Source organism: Branchiostoma belcheri, unplaced genomic scaffold (assembly GCF_001625305.1).
Source record: "Branchiostoma belcheri isolate BF01 breed outbred unplaced genomic scaffold, Haploidv18h27 scaffold60, whole genome shotgun sequence".
Lineage (NCBI taxonomy): Eukaryota > Metazoa > Chordata > Leptocardii > Amphioxiformes > Branchiostomatidae > Branchiostoma > Branchiostoma belcheri.
In genome coordinates, this window is record NW_017804243.1 from 1,717,440 (window position 1) to 1,736,400 (window position 18,961).

An 18,961-nucleotide genomic window follows, 5' to 3' on the forward strand; every position below is an offset into this window, starting at 1 on the left:
ATAAAACACAATGGAGTATTGTTCGTACTGTCAGAACTGACAAAGACTTCAAGGCCAAACAAACCTTACAAGAAGGTTTTTCTGCCTTCCTTCCCTCAGGACAAAAAACTGTGTCCTAAGACTTATGTCGAAAAGTACTTGGCCAGGACCAAGCCTCTAAGGAGGGATGAAAAATACTTATTTGTGTCTTTCAAAAAGCCACATAAAGCAGTGGGAACAAGTTCCATCGCACGCTGGATCAAAAGCGTGATGAGCCTAGCAGGCATCGATACTGCCCAGTACAGTGCCCACTCAACCAGAGGTGCGGCATCTTCAGCAGCAGAGAGAAGTGGCCTCTCTACTACAGAAATTCTACGGGCAGCGGACTGGTCCAGCGAGTCCACCTTTGCAACCTTCTACAAGAGGGACCTCGAAGAGAGTGACTTCGGGAGAGCGGTGCTGGACGTGGCTTCAAAATCTGCACATTAATCAGGTATTTGGCCAGTGATAGCACGAAGGGGAGCTGTGAGGGACAATTAATAATTGCCCAAAGGTACACTTACCTGCCGGGTAATTGTGGTTGTCCCTTACAGGTCCACGAGTGCTATCACTGGCCTTCCCTTCCCTTAGTAGTATTACACTACTTCCCTGCCCTATTGGCGTCCAGCACCTCCTGCTGCGCCAAAGAAAAAGAATGAGGACTAGGGCATTATGGGATAGGGGTAACCTTTGAACTTTGACTCTTGGCGTAGTATATGCAAATTAAGGAAAACTGCACATTAATCAGGTATTTGGCCAGTGATAGCACTCGTGGACCTGTAAGGGACAACCACAATTACCCGGCAGGTAAGTGTACCTTTGGGCAATTATTAATTGATATGTATTTTGGCATGTCGTCTGCTAGTATGCTCAAGATGATGTACAATATTTCATATTTATGAAGCTTTACCACATTTGTGGAATGATTGACTTAACAGATGACTATCAAGATGTCAAACCTGAGACCAGACTGTAAAGTTTGAACCACTCACACCGGGAAGGAGCCATGCTCTTTTCTTTAAGTGTGGTGGGTGTGCACAAGGTATGGCTGTCTTCAAACACGGGACCAGTAACAATAACTACAGTGTGTTCCTCCTGTGTTGACTACGCCCTAGGGTTCCGCCTGTTCCATCACGTATTGCAACAGATACGACACGTGCCGCTCGTGCACGCGGCAGCCGGGGTGCGGCTGGTGTGACACCACCTCCCAGTGCATGGCAGGCTCCGGGGACGGCCCGGACAAGTCCACACCCACCTGTCCGTCCTACTTCTACTACGACTGCATCACTGTCGGCGGGATGGAGAGCTGCTCAGAGCAGATTGAGGTTCGTAAAAACAGACATTGTGAAGCCTTTAATCTGGTTCAACATCCAAGCGTCATATGAAATGTTGTACAAATACGCGTTTCTGTAGACGCAAGTTACACATCGTAACTAGTGCATACCACAACTCCCAGTACAACCATTCCTCGCATAGGGTTTTAATTTTTTTGTTAGACACACAGCTAATGTACTCAATCTGTGGACTAGAATCATTCCAGAAACTACCGTTATATATTTGTGTTTACCTATGCAGAAGGAAAACATATTGTATCCGTTTCTTCTTCTTCAATTCCAAACAAATAAGGTAAATGGCCTGGACCAGACGGCTGTCACCATGGAAGCTGGTGCGGTAGAAAATATCCTGTGGTGTTGAATTGCATTATGTAGCAAGTGGCAGGACAGATTTAGAGTTCTGGTCACCATATATTCTTCTTTCCTTGTTTTGCAGCAAATAAGTTGCTTGTCAAGGTACTGCAACAACACTCGTACCATCTTGGACGAGGAGATATGTCGGAGATGTCAAGACATTGAGGGATGTTACAAAGACAGCGAGCTTGGAATCTGCCCCGTCTGGAACGAGCAGAGGTGCCCCAGTGGTTTCGTCCGTCCCGATTATTCGGACGAGTCGAGGATTCTTCGATCTCTTGTCCACAGCAACGTGAAGTACGTGGATCCAAAGAAGGTCATCCTGTACTCATGTCCAGTGGAACCCATACTCCGGGAGACGGCCACCGATACCACCTTGTTTGTGGCTTATCCTAAAATCGACGCTTTTGACGGAGACATCATATCCAGTCCACAAAGCGGAGGTGTGATGCACTGGGTGGACAAAGTCGAAAACCTAGGTGTGTCTTGAATCTTATTTGTTCCTCCCTTACGTTAGTTAGGTCAGTGATCTCCGACTGAGTATTGTAATGAGTTGTGTCGGTACGTACGCAGCTATACATGTAACTCACGATCCCACGGCTGTATTGTATTTTCTACACCCAAACCACCCCTATTTTTATGAGCCTGTGGAACAGGTCAGTTGTCGTCTTTCAAACTACTAGACTTTTCTTATTATTTACTCTTTAACATTTCAAATGTCGACCATACAAGCGAGCACTACGGTGCCTTTTCGAATATGCCATCTCTTGCTTTTTCTCACGCTACCGGTTTCTTCCCTTCCAGAGAACCACACCATGATTGTTGCAAAGCCCGTGGGTTTGGAGGACGTTGTGTCGTACGCCGACTTCAGCCAGAAGGTACAGATGTACCGCGTCAACGACGAGAAGGCCAAGGAAGCCCTGCCGGACCACTTCTCGTTGAACTCCGTCAAGGAGGGCTTCGACCCCCGCACGGGAAGATACATCCACTTCATGGAGGGTAAGTTTCTCCAGTAAGCGATTGGTGCTCTGAAGTAGATTCATTTGGTGCACTGAAGTAGATTCATTGAAAATGACTCTAACAGCTTATCCATAAAAAATGCGTTTTGAAACTACATTGTGACTGTGTGATTAAGTGAAATTTATTAGTCTACCCGAAGTATTTAGGATGACATAATGTCTGACCCATAACCACCGAGTTAGCAAAAAAATGCCAACTGCATTGTGACAGCTTGATTAAGGTTTACTCTTTCGAGGTGTGTAGGGTGACATAACGCCTGGCCACGGAATAAACCACCGAGTGAGCAAGAAGACAAATGTTAACACACAGAGGCGTATATGTGTTCACACATCTCTTTACCGTAACATAAGCCTGGCTAGCGACCTACAATAACCGAAGAAACCACCGAGTGAGCAAGTAGGCACACACAGGCGTCTATTTCTTTGTTCACACATCACCTGTTTACCTACCATAGATCGACCTGTATACAAGTGTCTCGGGCGTGAGTTCATCGACCTGAACACTGGAAACCTCATCACGTCCTACTACATGATCATGCCTGCCAACCCGGAGCCCGAGCCCGCTGTTAACCCGGGCGACCTGGTGGCAGACCAGGAGAGCCAGGGTTTTATCGAAGTGGTGAAGGACTTCACGGAGGAGGACCTGGGCGTTTTCGTCCACACCGAACACAAGCAGTGCGAGCCTGGTGACGTCAGTTGGCTGGACGAGTAGGTTTCCGTTTTATTTTTCATTTTAAACGAAAGGATTTGGACACTAACGATTTAAATAATGACTTAGATATGATGATTTTGTTTTGTACAATTTGCTTTAGTTATTTTTGTTGTAGTTATCTATCCTTATTATTATAAATTCAATTATCACATTGATGTTTATTTCTGTATATCTGTCAATTTCTGTTACGTAAGTATTAACCTATGTTCAATTTGTGTTTGGACGGACGTTTTCTATATTCTTATTCTTCTCAGGTTTTCTATATCAAATGAAGAAATAAATAAATTTATCTATTAGTTGTCCTTCTACGAAACGTACCCAATTTCATTATGTGTATACCTATAGCTAACTGCAAAGATTGAAAAAACTATACCAAAATATTATACGTTCAAGTAACCAATATCGCTTTTTCAGACTTGAATCAAAGATCAGAAAGAAGCACAAGAGTGAAATTGTGGAGGCCACGCTAGCATGTACGGGTGGAGACAGCCGGCCGGGACTTCTGGTTCTGGACACGACTTCTGCTGAAGACTTGAACATCCGGCCTGGGAACGTTATCATCGGTAGGACCACTGGTGCCGTCCTATCACAGGTGAGCTGTCCTGCATTCTTCCACCCGACAACGTGAGTTTTCCGGTGTAGGTTATCCTCATTACTGTAGTCCAAACCCTGGTGGTTTCTGCAACGGCCGTAATATACGACGTGCATGTAGGTACAAAGAGTTAGCCTGGAGTCCAGCCTTTTTAGCTTGGGACGTTGCACGTTGGAAGTGGACCAAAGCTAACGAGGCTGGACTCCATCTAGAGTTAGTTGGACTATTGTGGGAGGAGTCTGCATATTTCAGGTCGTGAACCAATCATGGCGACAGCATGCAAAGCATACTGAACTGACTGAACTGCGATATTTCGCTGGGCTTTGAGTTCAGTTCGTGGTCCATGACTCACATGCATAAAACGTGTAGTTGTACTTCTCCTTATATTATCAATCAATTATAGATTGCACAGATTGTTAGTATTTCACTTAGTATCCAAGGCATCCTTTTGTATTGTACCCTAGACCCGTTGCGATCCTCAATACTTGTAACTCAGTATTAAGTTAGGCCTCTTGTAAACCGTGCTATAGTAATACCTGGTAGTAGATTAAGCATAGGTCATACAAAGACGGCTTTGTACGACAGTAATTGAATCGGCCTGGGTTAGTGCTTGTGATACGTAACATACTTTAACAGTTAGACCCAAGCCTTATGAAGTGTACATTTGCTTTGCAGATCATAACAGTGAACTACGAGGAAGGTTTCCTGTTCCTGGAATCCGTGGCCCTGACGTCATCTTCAGACTACGTGGAGAAGGAGAAACTCATGCTGTCAGACGGCAAGAGGAGGAAGAAGAGGGCACTTGGCTCGAGCACCGCCGTGGCAGACTTCGACTGGAACAGGCGGCTGAGATCTACTGTAAGTTGGTATCAAATTTGTATTGCTTATGGCGCAAGGCAGCAGGGAGAAGGTTAAGCTAGTTGGTGGAAAATACTCAAGCGACGTTGTACACAAATACGAAGAACAATTAAGAAATAGGAGATTTGAGACTTCTGGGAAGTGTGTTGGGGTTTTGTATTATAAAAGTTATTGGATCAATTTAGCCTGTCTGGTCATGCGGAAATACCCGATTGAATTACATCATAGATAGATTGTAACTCATACGATTTCATAACTGTGTAGGGTTTAAGGGTCGGCTCTATGCCAGATTTTGTAAACTTTTTCACCTCTTCACTTGTCTGACATTTTGACTCCTGTCATGCCTGTCACTGTCCTGTCATGTGGTATGACACAATCTACTTTGTGCAGGCAGAATACATACAAACCCACCCAGTGAGCCACCGACAGCAATACTTCTGTCCCAGAAGTGAAAGCAATCCTGAGCTATGTAACCATTCTGTGTTCCATGTACCTCATAGTCTGAAGACGAGGAAGACACCGTTGACATCTCTGCCAGCGTGAAGTTCACCCCGAAGTTAGATCTGACACTAGCCGTAACCTCCGTGCCGCCTTACCTGACAGCAATCGGTGCGGAACTGGACGGACCCATACAACTACTGGCCAACGCCACGTACAGCTTCAAGGCAAGGTAGTGATCGCACTCGATTGTTACCTTCGCCAAGAAGGTTATGTTTTCAGGGGCGTTCCTGTGTGTGTGTGTGTTTGTGTGTGTGTGTGTTTGTGTGTGTGTGTGTGTGTGTGTGTGTGTGTGTGTGTGTGTGTGTGTGTGTGTGTGTGTGTGTGTGTGTGTGTGTGTGTGTGTGTGTGTGTGTGTGTGTGTGTGTGTGTGTGTGTGTGTGTGTGTGTGTGTTTGTGTGTATGTGTGTGTGTGTGTGTGTGTGTGTATGTATGTTTGTGTGTGTGTGTATGTGTGTGTGAATGTCATAATTCTGTTTAGAGCATTTGTCAAGCATAATGTAACCTCTTTTACGTCCATGGTTACGTTCAAGGTTGGACATTTAGGTAAACAATACTCATAGTTACTTCATGGTGACACTGAAGTAGAAGTAGAAGAAGAATAATGGATGTCACTCGAAGATTTATCTTCATAATTCAGTAGAGTTTGAATTGCCTATCAGGTACATATTTTGTTTCTACTATGCAACATCTGTAAATTTCCCCTACAGTTGTGTATCATTATCATCTAACATTGTCAGAAGTGTATGGTTCGTTTATTTGTATCAGGCTTGTGTTGGTTTGGCAGTCCAGAGAGTATCTCCTTCAAACATTCCCAACAAGATTCCGTGTCCTCGACAAATACAACTACGTACGATAAAATACAACTACGTACGATGAAATACAACTACGTACGATAAAAGACAACTGCGTAGTACTGGAGTACGTAGGATATCTCTCTATCAGAGGCATTACGATTCATTATAGAAGGAGAAAGAGCCATGTCATCCCAAATATTCTTTTTTACAACTTTTGTTTTGATGAAGGTAGGAACAGCGAACAAGGTCATTTGGTTTCCTCCAAGGTCATGATCTTAGTAGCAGCTTATTTGACACAGCGCGTTGCCTATCACCAAGTTTGACGTTTTCAGTGAGGGAGGGGGGTCTAGAGGTTGTAACACAACATTTTGTTGTCCTTCATGGATAGCAAATCAATAAAAAATTGTGTGAGTAAAGAAAACAAAGCAGGAGAACTTACATTCGTGACCCGATGCCGTTAGAACGCACAACTCGAACATCAACAAACAACATGGCTGCCACGGTGATGATTGTTGCGTCATTGGGATAAACCACAATTTGGAAGGGGTGAGGTCTAATGTCAATACTAAAGATGCTATATAAGATATACATTAAATGATATTTCTGTGAAGGACCTCATGTGTGATGTATACTTTAATTGGTGATTTATAGTTTTAAAGCTATTTAACATGGAACAGCCCAAGATCCCCTTGGGAACATTCCAGGATCCCCATCAATCTTGGACTGTTCTAAAACTCGTTCCCAAGGCATTCTGCTCCCACAAAGTGTTCTGGTCACGAGATAGTAGTTCTGTGACGTAACTAGCAACGCTGTGTTGTTTATATCGACAGCAATGATTGGCTTTATGTCTCACCTTGCTTTTGAACGACACAATGCTATTGTCTCATGCTAAAGCACTTCGTTTACAGGAATAGTTCGAGAGGATCTCAACAACTCGCCATCAGACAAGCCAAGAGTGCCTTAGAGTTCTGCATCATAGTGGGCCCGCCGTCTGCCAGCGTGTGCGTGCCCGGGAAACTGTTGTTGCACGCCGAGGTTCTCTTCAATGCTGAGATGGAGGTAAGATGTCTGCACTTTGCCTTTCTCCGAGATAGAATACACTGATAGCCTCCTGTACAGACTTTCTTGCGGACAGTGTTTGTTTCTACAAAGGTTTAAGACAGTGAAGGCAGTGTTAAATCACATTGATTTCTACTAGCTACTATCGATCGCCCTACCCGCGCTATAGAAAAACGTTTTCCGCTAGAAAGCTGCATAGGAAACTATTAGATAAATTGGTATGCTTGCAATTGGGCTCTTCTATTTTTTTATATCGCTGCCTCCCTGTGTTAGCATAATATCGGCAGAACGTGCTGTGGTTGCGTGAAACCCGTATTGTATTGTGCTTAGCACTTCGGGAGAACATATCGTATTCGCGTCGGAAAAGATATAGATCCTCTGCAATGGGTAAATTATATCCAAACACTCAACAAAATCCATGACAAATTCTGGATTTGCGCGGGCACAGTACGTGCTGCCGACCTGTCAACCTGTTGTCTATAAAAAACTGAATCCTGATAACCACGATAGTGTTCATCACGCAGGGAGCTGGTGTCCTGACGGTCGGGACGACGGCAAACTCCGACGTGAGGCTGGGAGCGCGGTGGCGACGGAGTTCTAAAGGCATGGACTTCTCCGAACCTGGGGTCAGTGTAGCTGTTGAAACACGCTATTTAACGTCGCCATATAGATCGTAGGTGGTACGACACTAGTTGGTACTTCTTGTAAACTATGATGAACGTATTTGGATACGTCGGAGCTTTTACGTATCAATAAATTTTGTCTTTCAAAAGTGGTTACTGTGAATGTCTGCAATGTCACTTTCGTGTATCTATAAATGGTTGCTCGATCTCGCCATACCTTTTAACTAAAATTGCAACAAAAACATTAAGCTTGGTATTGACGACATTTCCTATTTTGTTAACTCACAGAAGCCATTTGACGTTCGTCACAACTATGACGTGAGTATGCCTGCCGGTAGCAACGGGACCGTGACGATCAGCGTGTCTCCCACTTTCTCGGTAGAATGGCCGTCCTTCTCCACCCCGACTCTGCCGCCTGGCGTACACAAGGACATCCCGGACTGGATGAAAGACGCTCTAGGTGACCTGTTGTTTATGTTTACATTCGTAGAAGGAGAACTTATTGTTGTTGATCCGTTTCTTCCACTACTTGTAGTGGCAAATAAGGTCAATGACCTGGACATGACGGCTGTCACCATGGTAACTGATACTGTAGCAGACGCACTGTTGTGGAGGATTAAATTATGTAGCAAGTTGAAGGACAAATTCATATGTATATATATATATGAATGTGTTATGAAAGAATAAACAGAGCAGTAGTTTGTTGGGTAGACCATGTGAATGTCAACATATTACGTATTTGCATTGCAGATGTTTTAAAAATTTGTAGTTTCCAGTTGTTTTTTTTTTTTTAAATAAAAATTGCTGCTGTAGAAAATGCAATTTGCCACAGATGTAGAATCAATTGCTGGATGCAAGGGACGTTTGACCTATTGATGGAGGTATAGGGCGACTTTCCAGGTTCTGCCGGGGCGGACACATTCTGGACGGGAGAGCCCCTGATGCAGGCCTCGGTGAACGCGCCCCTGGTGGCCAGCCTGAAGGCCAGCACCTGCTCGGAGCGCTGCAGTACCTCCGACACGCCGCAGTACGTGGAGATCAGCGGCGGCGTGGTGAAGGCAGGAGGAGCTCTCAACATCTCCTCGAAACGGTTCAACGACACCTTCCGATCCTTCCAGGCACCGGACTACATGAACAGCACTATGGTCAATATCACTAGGTAGGGTGGCAGTCGATTTAACCCTACAACCCGGTGTTCTACTAGTGGGTCGCTTTTACTGACTTAGAAGACCAGCAATTCCTCGATGTGTTGGTCCCATAAAATGGTTTGCGAAGTAGTGACTCGGTCGATCGATGTTTGAAGTCGTTGTATGCAGGATTTTGCAATAGGGAGTATGACAAGGATGAATAGTCATGAAAAGGAGTTAATTTCTTCGTCTTGTTGGAAAATTCGGAATACGCAGTGCGCGGACCGTGTTTTCATTTGTAAATTCTCTAAAGAAGATTGGTGCTGTAGGAGGCACCACGCGGGAATGAACTGCATTATGTAGCAAGTGGTAGAATGTGTACGTAGTTTGACGACGCATATATATTTTTTGTACGTAAGATGACCTTATTCATACATGTATTTAGTTTTGTTCATCTTAGTTATACATGTAGTAGACAGTACAAAAGAGCCCTGTACTGTTGTCGAGTTATAAAAAAATCTCCCGTAAGAGTATAACGTAAACAGAGCATTTGATTAAAAGTTAACGTTGGGATGGTTTATTGTAATGTAACATTTCCCTGTTCCTCCAGCGGCTGTGCCGGACAGCTGGAGCTGTGCTGTACCTGCCCGGGTACCGGTGCTCCAGGGGCGGTGAACCCGTACACGGGAGAGTGTATGTGTGACTGCTACTGTGACCCCCCGCTCAACACCAGGAAGGGCACTCCGGTAACTTCTACTCACTGTAAAAAAAACGGAAATACAAGTTGCAGGTTTTAACTTAAAATGTGTAGACCGGGCGATGCGTACTTACATGTCGTAATGATCCAGTATTCAGATTATCTCAGATTACCTTTGTGTTTTTGAAAACTGCAGATTTTTTTATAAAGAGAAATTATCTGTTCTCCAACTCAAAAAATTGACTCACCGGAATTTTCGACCGAATCTCTAAGTCTTCATCAGTTATCTGACCTAAGTGCAGTAGACACATGATGCACGTGTGACGTCACGCTGGGTCAAAGTTTATCAGAAGTCGGTACCGTCTCCCTCCCTCCCGATTGAGAAGTTTGATCGAAAATTCCGGTGAGTCAGTCATTTCTTTCTAGTTGGAGAACAATTTATTTCTCATTATGTAATCAACCAACTCAGATGAACTTTCATGCTAAACTGTGGTTTTGTTTTGTGCAGATGCGAGATGGGAGCTGCGTTTGTAACACTTGCCCGGGAGGACTGCCCAAGATGTACATGGAAGACGGAGAGATGGGCTGCCCCTGTCTCTGTAACGATCTGTCCGAACGGGAGATGAATGAAGATGGCTCGTGTCCGGTATGGTCACACCTACTGTTTGATTTGGTAATGTTCACACTGGCGTGACTAAGTACTGCCGTAACCGATGCTGCCCCTGGGTAAATAAATAAAAATGAAATGACAGTACTTTGATACTGGTTGTCTTGGTCAAGCATAGCCTGGTGACAATTATCGTATGAACGCAAATTGACATTTGAGGGAAGGGGTGGGGGTTGCCGTGCATGTTTGCTACAAATTGTTGCTGTCTCCTCACGGATAGGGCTTAGATCCTTGTCGGGAGTTCTGTCACAACTTGCTTTAAAAGCATATGCATCAAAATCGTACGAAGATCTACAGTGAACTTTTATTTCTTTGGGTTTGTGTTGGGTGAAGCCTCAAAAGCGAAAGGACAGGTGTCTAAACCCGAGATCGCATGATGAAAATGTAAAATAGCTTATGAGCTCTTGAATAGCTTGAGGATGATGATTTCATGGTTTGGATGGAAAATCACTCAGGAATACTTTTTATATACTTCAGTGTGAGTGCGACTGTCCGGACGGCAGTACAGATACCATCGCACCTGACGGCAGCTGTCCATGCAGGTGCACCTGTAACAACTGCCAGGACTCCGTGCTTGGACCAGACGGCTGTATCTGCCCTAATGACGTGTGAGTAGCCATCACAGATGACCAAAGTCGTTTACAATCTTTTTGTATATGCTAGGATGTCACATTGTGAATTTTTGCCCTTCACAAGCAGTTGCAATGCTGCAACATTTATATGTAGATACTACTAGGCGAGTCTAGTGTCAACAATACTAAATGGATAACGACGGTCACCGTATATTTTTGTCATGCCGGGCTAAGTACAAATCACAACAAACCAAGGTAAACAGATGCAGTTAACAGATACAAAAGTAAATTTGATAAATTCAACCTCTCCTCGCTCTGTAAGTTATATTACAGATAAAAGAACAGATTTTTTTCGGTGGAAGGGTTGCATCAGGAATTAAATTTATTTTTATCAGGAATAACAGGGAAAATAATAAATGGACACTTGAATTGTGCTCATAATCCCTTCACGTAAGCACTGCCTGTGAAATAATGTTGAAACAAATACAGCAGCTGTACAGTGATTAACCATGACCACCGTAACAGGTGCCCGGTCTGTGACGATGACCGGCTGCCGGTCTGGGAGGGCTGCAAGTGTTCCTGTCCAGAGTCGGAGGACTGCGGCAGACCCCCGATCTGCGTGGTCGGGAGGAGGGGGCCTGAATGTGACCAGCCGGACTGCAGCCCATGTCAGGGTGAGCGTTCTGATTGTTATTTGACGAAACTATAGTTTATTTTCGGTCGAGTTAATAAATAGTTGGTGTGTTAAGTCCGCATTGGGACCCACCCAGGGAATTGAGTAATTTGAGGATGAGTAATCCCATTGAGTGATGGGGTCGTGAACTTGTTGTGAGCCTGGGGTTATAGTGTGATTTGCGGGCCGGGCTGAGAATCTGTGGTTCAAAAGATTGACTGACGGTGCAATCGTTGGAGGATGTGCATACTTCATACAATTGTATGAGTAGGAATCCATTATGTGATTCCCGGATACCCAAAACAATCCCACTAGTCTGAAATCTCCAATTTCTTGATTGATTCGTTGACAATGTGAAGACAGCAATATATAGGAACTATTGTCAGACATTTCCTACAGACTGTTAACATCTTCAGACATTCTTCAATGAAAGCATTCACATCATTTAAGGCATTCGATTTCGTGACGTAAGAGGGTAGTCGAGAAGGAAGTTGGTCTTTAGGACGATGAGCGTCTTTCTGCCATACTGGTCAGAAACTTGTGGAGAAACTAGTGTCACCTCACAGAGGAAGAATTGAAGTGAACTGACCTGTCGTGACTTGGTATGGACATCTGTTCATGTACGTTCTAAAGATCTGATGTTTTCTCCGTCCATCCAGACTGTACAGGTAACGGAGTCTGTGCTGCAGACGTCGGTACGGGCTGCGGCTCCACCTGTCGCTGCCACCGAGGATGGAGCGGACCCTGCTGCAACCGGCGCCGGGCCAGGCGGGCGTGGGGAGATCCACATCTGGAGACTCTAGATGGTACGACCGGTTATGTTGTGGCTAACTCCGTCTCCGTAGATATTTTAACTGTAAGAAAAATCAATTAGTCATACCATTTCATATGTTACTACGTGATTCACACAATTACATCCAGACAAAACCTTTTCCTAACTCTTAGTTCGTTTTTTAATCTCTCTTTATTTTTCAAATAAATAAACAACCAACCACAAAATTAGTATGGCAGAATATAACAAGACACGTGGTATCGCGAAATCAATACTTCAAAACCTAACTCTAAGTTCTTACATTTTGATATTATTGCTTTTACTTAGTACAGACTAAATGTTACAGACCTTGCGTTATGTTATGTTATGTTATAATTAGGAGGATGAAGATGCTTTCCATTGTTCTTCAGTAGATACTTTTCTCATGAAAGTCATTTCCCGAACGTTCACTCTGGCATACAGGTATACACTTTGACTACTTCGGAATCGGGGAGTTCTGGGACTGCAAGAGTCCCGTCAACGACTTCGGCATCCAGACGAGGTTCTTTGCGCACGAGCGCGTGTCCCTCACGGGGGCCGCAGCGGTCAAGGCGGGGCCAAGCGTCGTCACCATCACCACGCCGCCAAAGTCTGCGAACGCTAGCCACTTGCCTTTCCTAAGGTACGCCACCAAACATCGTATCATCGTGCAATACACATTCATTGGTCGTATGAAATATCTTGGCAGCTAACAGCATTCTTTTAATCAGTAAACAGTTTCATCAGGTTGGTGAGTCAATTTAAACATAGTTTTCTTACTTACACAACTAGACTGTGCCGACGTTTTGACAACGTTTCTGTCGTCTTCATCAGGGCAAACTGACTGGTCTGTGACGTCATGAATGGCCATGCCAAAACATACGTTCTCGAACGTGACTTCAAAGAATCCTCGTCGATTTGTAACATAGGGGCAAGGATGCCGTCCCGTTTTCACCTTGGCCTGATAAAGACGACAGAGAGGTCGTCGAAACGTTGGAACAGTCCAGTATGTGGTTGTGGAACTAACAAAACTGCAAGCCCACTGATAAAGGCCTTTAGATTATGTCAAAGGATCCCCACTTCTAATTCTTTCACAAATACACCCGTAACACCCGGATGATGTGTGTTGCAGGATTGATGGTGTTCTCCAGCCTGTTGCCCTGGGACAGAGGTACACTCTCGCCAACAACACCGTACTGTTGGACGTCAGTAACCCCTCCGAGGGGAGAGAAGAAGACCCCGGGGCGGTGGTGGCGTTCTTCTCCTTCCAGTTTGTTTCCGGTACGAGGTTATACATGTCCTACTAGTCTTCACCATGATCAACGTGTAGTACTAGCTTGTGGTTTACGACTTTGTTCATCTGCAGAGCAAAGGACAGTAATAGTTTTTTTTATTGTGAAAAACATACATTAGCAGGGTATTCCAACCTCTTAAGTGTCCATTTAGTATTAACTAGAAATTTTATACAACAGAAAGCATCGTGAATATGACCCCCCAGACACACAAATGACCTACGACCCCCCTTGACAACTGATGACCACGTGCAAACACTAGTATATCTTCGTTAACGTACCAGACAACCCAAGCATGGCTAAAAGTCTGTTTTCTGGACAACTCAAAAGATTAAAATCCTTACCTAAAACATCCAGATCAAACAGAAAAAGGCTCTACATTTGCCTTCTGAAGGTTATCTCTGTAGACTACATGTATTGTATACCCACTATAAACTAGGCCCACTGTGCTTGCATAGATTACTGGCCTTTGCCCTGTAGGGTCCTATAACAGTGAGCACCATGAAAATTGGAATTGACACGATGACTACTAGTATCTTCTGTCTAAACAGGTGCCAGTATTTCTGTGGACGTGAGGCACAGTCCCGTCATGCAACGGATGTACATGAACGTTATGTTTCTGCCGACCGCTGAGTTCAAGGGCAACACGGACGGGCTATGCGGTACCCTAGATAACGACCCGGCAAACGACTTCACCGGGCCCGACGGAGTTCTGTTGCCGGACGCCATGTCCTTTGCGGAGTCCTGTAAGTTTTTGCCTTCGGGGAGGGTGGTCTCCCTCCGGACGGAAGTTCTGTTTTGGGTTACGTTTGTGTTTTCGCACGTATAACTTTTGGCCAAAATAGATTTTGGTTAGTTATTGAGGTCGTGTTGAAACATGGCGATTTATCAGTATTTACTTTTTGGCAAGTGGTTGTCATTCAGTCAGCCCTATTGTACATGTTATAGACGTTGGAAGTTACAGCACCTACCAGGCTTTAGAAGCGGCTGGAAAGAGTAAAAATTGGACACATCGACATATAACATGCCAGGGTAGTTGGTCTGCTATATATTAAAAGGAGCTCGGTTTGCTCCTCCCAAGAGTTTCTGAAGCCTACTAGATGCTATCCATGATGCTTCAGAATGTATGTTGACTGTATAGGAGCTGTTTTAGTCACCGTTACTTTACTGTTGTTACCAAACACGTATTTTTCTCCAGGGCGCGTTAACGAAACAAACGAGGACGGTGGCCTGGAGGGCAGCTGGTCCTGGACAGCCTCCAACTTCCACCACGGCGATGTGATGGACCGCACCTACACAGACCCGTACTACGTCCCTCTCTACGACATCTCAGACCTCCCGCCCAATCGCCTCAAAGTACGAGTAATGATGTCATCATAGAAGTTAATCTGAGTTGGTAACTCAATTACGTTGTAGAACAATAAAACTTCTCCAACTAAAAAAAAATGACTCTCCGGAATTTCCGACTAAATCACTCGGCTATCTGACCTAATAGCTCTGAGGGTTATATACAAGTGACCTCAGCAATGGGTCGAGTGTTGGTGGAAGTCTATATCGTCCCCCGTCCCGGTAGAGAGTAGATTTGGGGGATGTAGCCTGGTGTACAACACAGACAACTCAGTTTCCCATCTTCAGAGGTTTCACAGCATTTTCATATTGAGTCTCTGGGACATACAGTTTCATTGGAGGGTGTCTATGTATCGTGTCTGTGTATTAGGAAGTGTGCCTAACAATTCACTCCTATATATATATATAATTATATCCTTCAGGCGGCACGAGATGCATGTATCAACAGAAAGCTTCCCAAGGACCTGCTGATCAACTGCGTCTTCGACGTGGCGCTGACGATGGACTCGTCCTTTGCCGAGCAGGGGCAACTGAATCTCGGTATGTGTCTCTCCTCTCGTACACGGTCTTTTGCCATAAGATGATACAACATGAACTTGTAATGATCCCCATATACAAGGCAGTCAAACTAGTACTAGTAATCATACTAGCTTTATACAGTTTGGTGTGCGTTTGCGTTTTGATATGGTGTGTTGAGGAAGTATTGTAAATGTAAGCCTTTTAGGGCATACGTTAGGGCAAACTACATGCATGTGTTTTTCGTCCGTCAGTAAGACTTGCATGACTTAGACAGCTTTGTTATCCATCTGTAGTTGCGTGACAGCTGTGTTCTCATGTGGCTGTAGAGTCCTATTTGCCACTGAAACGCGGTCCTGTAGCTGTATTGTTACAGAAAAGGCTGTCTTAGATCCTTTTTGGCGGTTGGTTTTGCCACAGCTAGCTTGACAATTCTACGGCATCAAAATCGTACGACACTCTACAAAGAATGTGACTGCTGATAACAGTGAGTTTTCATATTCCCAGCTGACAATCCCTATTTTCATTGCAGAATGTCCTACGGAATGTACCGGAAAAGGTCGGTGCGTTGAAGGAGAGTGCGTGTGTCTACCCGGGTGGACAGGGCCAGAGTGTGAGACAGGTAGTACAAAACGTTTCATTTTAAAGGGGCATTATGTAACATTCTTTCACCAAAAATTGAAATTTAATTTAATTTATCAAATCTTCATGTAACATCTTCATCCTTGCCCCACAGTGGGGGCAAGGATGAATATCACGGAGGGCTACGAGTGGGGGCAAGGATGAAGATCAGGGAGGGCTACGAGTGGGGGCAAGGATGAAGATTAGGGAGGGCTACGAGTGGGGGCAAGGAGGAAGATCAGGGAGGGCTACGAGTGGGGGCAAGGATGAAGATCAGGGTGTGTACTTCCACTTTTTAACATATTTGTGTAATTATCTCGGTTGATCGCTAAAATAACCCACAAGAGGCGCACTAAGTTTGTGTCACCACCACAAAATACCAGAATGTGGCTGACATGTGTACCGCTGTGTTTCCAGTTTTTATTTTTTTGGCACCTCCACTTCCTTAATGGCACTTACGCGCAGTGGAGTAGGCTTGATTCAACTTACTTTGTAAAGAAATAACCAGAAAATTTACTTTTTTTATGGTACTAATGTTACATAATACAACTTACGTCTTTGCACACCCTCCCAATGACCGTTAGATGGGGAGCTAATAACATTATTGACTGTGACAGGTTAAGTAATGATACAGACAGGACCAATTTACGTGTGGCGATACTACAGAAGGAAGCACTTAGATGGTGTTAATATGAGAGCTGTCTGTACGATTAAAGGTGACACGATAATCCCAGATCCAGACAGTGTGGATTAATCTTGCTGATCTCTTTGCAATGGAATTCTAATATCAGTTGATTGGTGATCGGTTGTATTAAAGCTGAATTTTGTAACTGATACAAAAAGTCAATGTTCTTGTCTTTTTGACGCGGTAAGTTGAATCAACCCTGGTCAATTGCAAATAAGTGACATTTGGGAAGGGTAGGTGCCAAAATATGACGCCTTAAGAGTGTATTTAGAATCTTGAAACACAGCTGTCAGCCATATTTGTTTACGTTCTGGTAGTACTAGTATCTGGTAACTGAGTGCGCCTCGTGTGGGCCATTTTTGTCAGAAATATGAAATAATTGCACAAATAAGAAGTGGAAGTAAAGTTTCACACAAATATTTTTGAATAGAACATTTCAATCTATGGTGCAAAAAATGTTACATAATGCCCATTTAATAGAATATACTTTATATTTTCATACATAAATACACAAGAAAAGAGTTACTCAAGCATTTGAATAGATTTTGAAGAACAGTCAAACAGTTTTCAAAATCTATCCAGTTCCTTGAATGACTGTTGTCTTGTGTATTTTATGTATCATTCATATATACTACATATCTGTGTGTAAAACCTCTAAGTTTTCGGCATCTGTTATTTGGAAGAAATGAATTTGCTCTATAAGTGTGATGTATTTAAAAGTTAAGACTTGACGTTGCCTTGTCTGCATGTTTGAAGGACTGTGCAGTAACTGTTCGGAGGAACACGGGACGTGTTTGGACGGTTTCTGTCAGTGCGACGTCGGCTGGGAGGGACCAGGCTGCACCTGGGAAGGTGGGTGTGTCATTTTTTTTCCATACTTTGGTTTCTTCTGATTTGATGCATCCTCTCGTGAAAAAGCTCACCGCTTTTGTCAGTCAAGCGACCCTGCGATCCTTGCTTCTCGCTGCTTCAACGGCGACCAGCCGCCAACAAACCAATCAAACACTTCCTGTTGTTGGAGGGAGAGTTACCAGCCAATCACGTTGTGTCTTGACTACAGGCAGCAACGTGATTGGCTGGTGACGGCTGCTCTGAGCTCTAATGGACCTATACCATTATTACGTCACAGTTTGTTTACCGCAATGAATGCCGGTCAATCAAAGTTTATATTGTACAGGGGTGCGTAGCGCGGTGTGTGTTTGTGTAGCGTTAGCCTAATATATTAGGCTTTTAATACAGTACTACTTTCGTCTACTTTCGTCTAATGTCACAACTAAATCACCCATGCGGCATGTAATGCTGTGTCAACACAACTAGACACAGCAAAAATCAAACATACCTGACTTTGAAGACTTTGAAATGATCTTTATTCTTTAACTGACCGTTCTAAAATGTTCTTTAGAACAGGTAAACAAACTGTGACGTAATAATGGTATAGGTCCAATCACAGCGAGAAGCACAGAACACAGACCGATATTCCAGGGTCGTTGATTGATTGACATAGTATCATACACAGTTGTACAACAAATGAAGTGCCCAGCATGAGAGAATTGTTTGATGGCGTTTTACTACTATCATATTATATGAATAAAATGATGGTAGCTTTAGCTCATAGTGTATGGGTTTATGGTGTACATGCATATTTACAAGCTGTCCCGACTTTTAGCTACCTGCTACAATGTGAACAACTGCACCAGCCAAGAGCACGGTGTGTGTGAGGAGACAGACGTGTGTCAGTGTAACGACGGTTTCAGTGGTAAGTACCCGTTTTGGCATTAATCCAAGCTCATTCAAGCACTGCCACTCTCCCCTCATCTTAATATGAAAGATAGCAACTTGTATGCCTTAGATGGTAGCCTGCTGCTTGAGCAGTAGGTTACATGCTCAAGTCACAGTTCTGAAGTTGATACCGGGGCCCGACCAGGCAGTTGGTGAGAAGGAAAATATTTGATATAAAAGACAAAAAATAATCAGGAGCACCATTTATCTATAATACGGTATATTCTTGATATACTGTAAATTGTTTACTTTTCATTCACATAAACAGCCCGACTGGGCCCCGGTTTGGAAATGTGGCATAAACAGGTCAGAGTTGTACATGGCAAACATA

At 44.0% G+C, this 18,961-nt stretch overlaps 1 protein-coding gene across 1 annotated transcript in view; it reads left to right on the plus strand.

The window, feature by feature from the left end:
- Positions 1-18,961, plus strand: part of LOC109482786 — a 59,382-nt gene that overhangs the window by 31,140 nt on the left and 9,281 nt on the right. Inside the window, 24 exon segments of the mRNA XM_019785621.1 lie at positions 1,134-1,343; positions 1,789-2,185; positions 2,511-2,705; positions 3,181-3,433; positions 3,852-4,029; positions 4,705-4,887; positions 5,388-5,557; positions 7,091-7,241; positions 7,766-7,867; positions 8,153-8,324; positions 8,765-9,023; positions 9,602-9,737; positions 10,197-10,334; positions 10,833-10,963; positions 11,453-11,601; positions 12,260-12,406; positions 12,835-13,033; positions 13,523-13,671; positions 14,234-14,428; positions 14,881-15,038; positions 15,452-15,569; positions 16,078-16,167; positions 17,608-17,703; positions 18,518-18,607. Of these exon segments, the coding sequence (XP_019641180.1) occupies positions 1,134-1,343; positions 1,789-2,185; positions 2,511-2,705; positions 3,181-3,433; positions 3,852-4,029; positions 4,705-4,887; positions 5,388-5,557; positions 7,091-7,241; positions 7,766-7,867; positions 8,153-8,324; positions 8,765-9,023; positions 9,602-9,737; positions 10,197-10,334; positions 10,833-10,963; positions 11,453-11,601; positions 12,260-12,406; positions 12,835-13,033; positions 13,523-13,671; positions 14,234-14,428; positions 14,881-15,038; positions 15,452-15,569; positions 16,078-16,167; positions 17,608-17,703; positions 18,518-18,607 (4,066 nt within the window).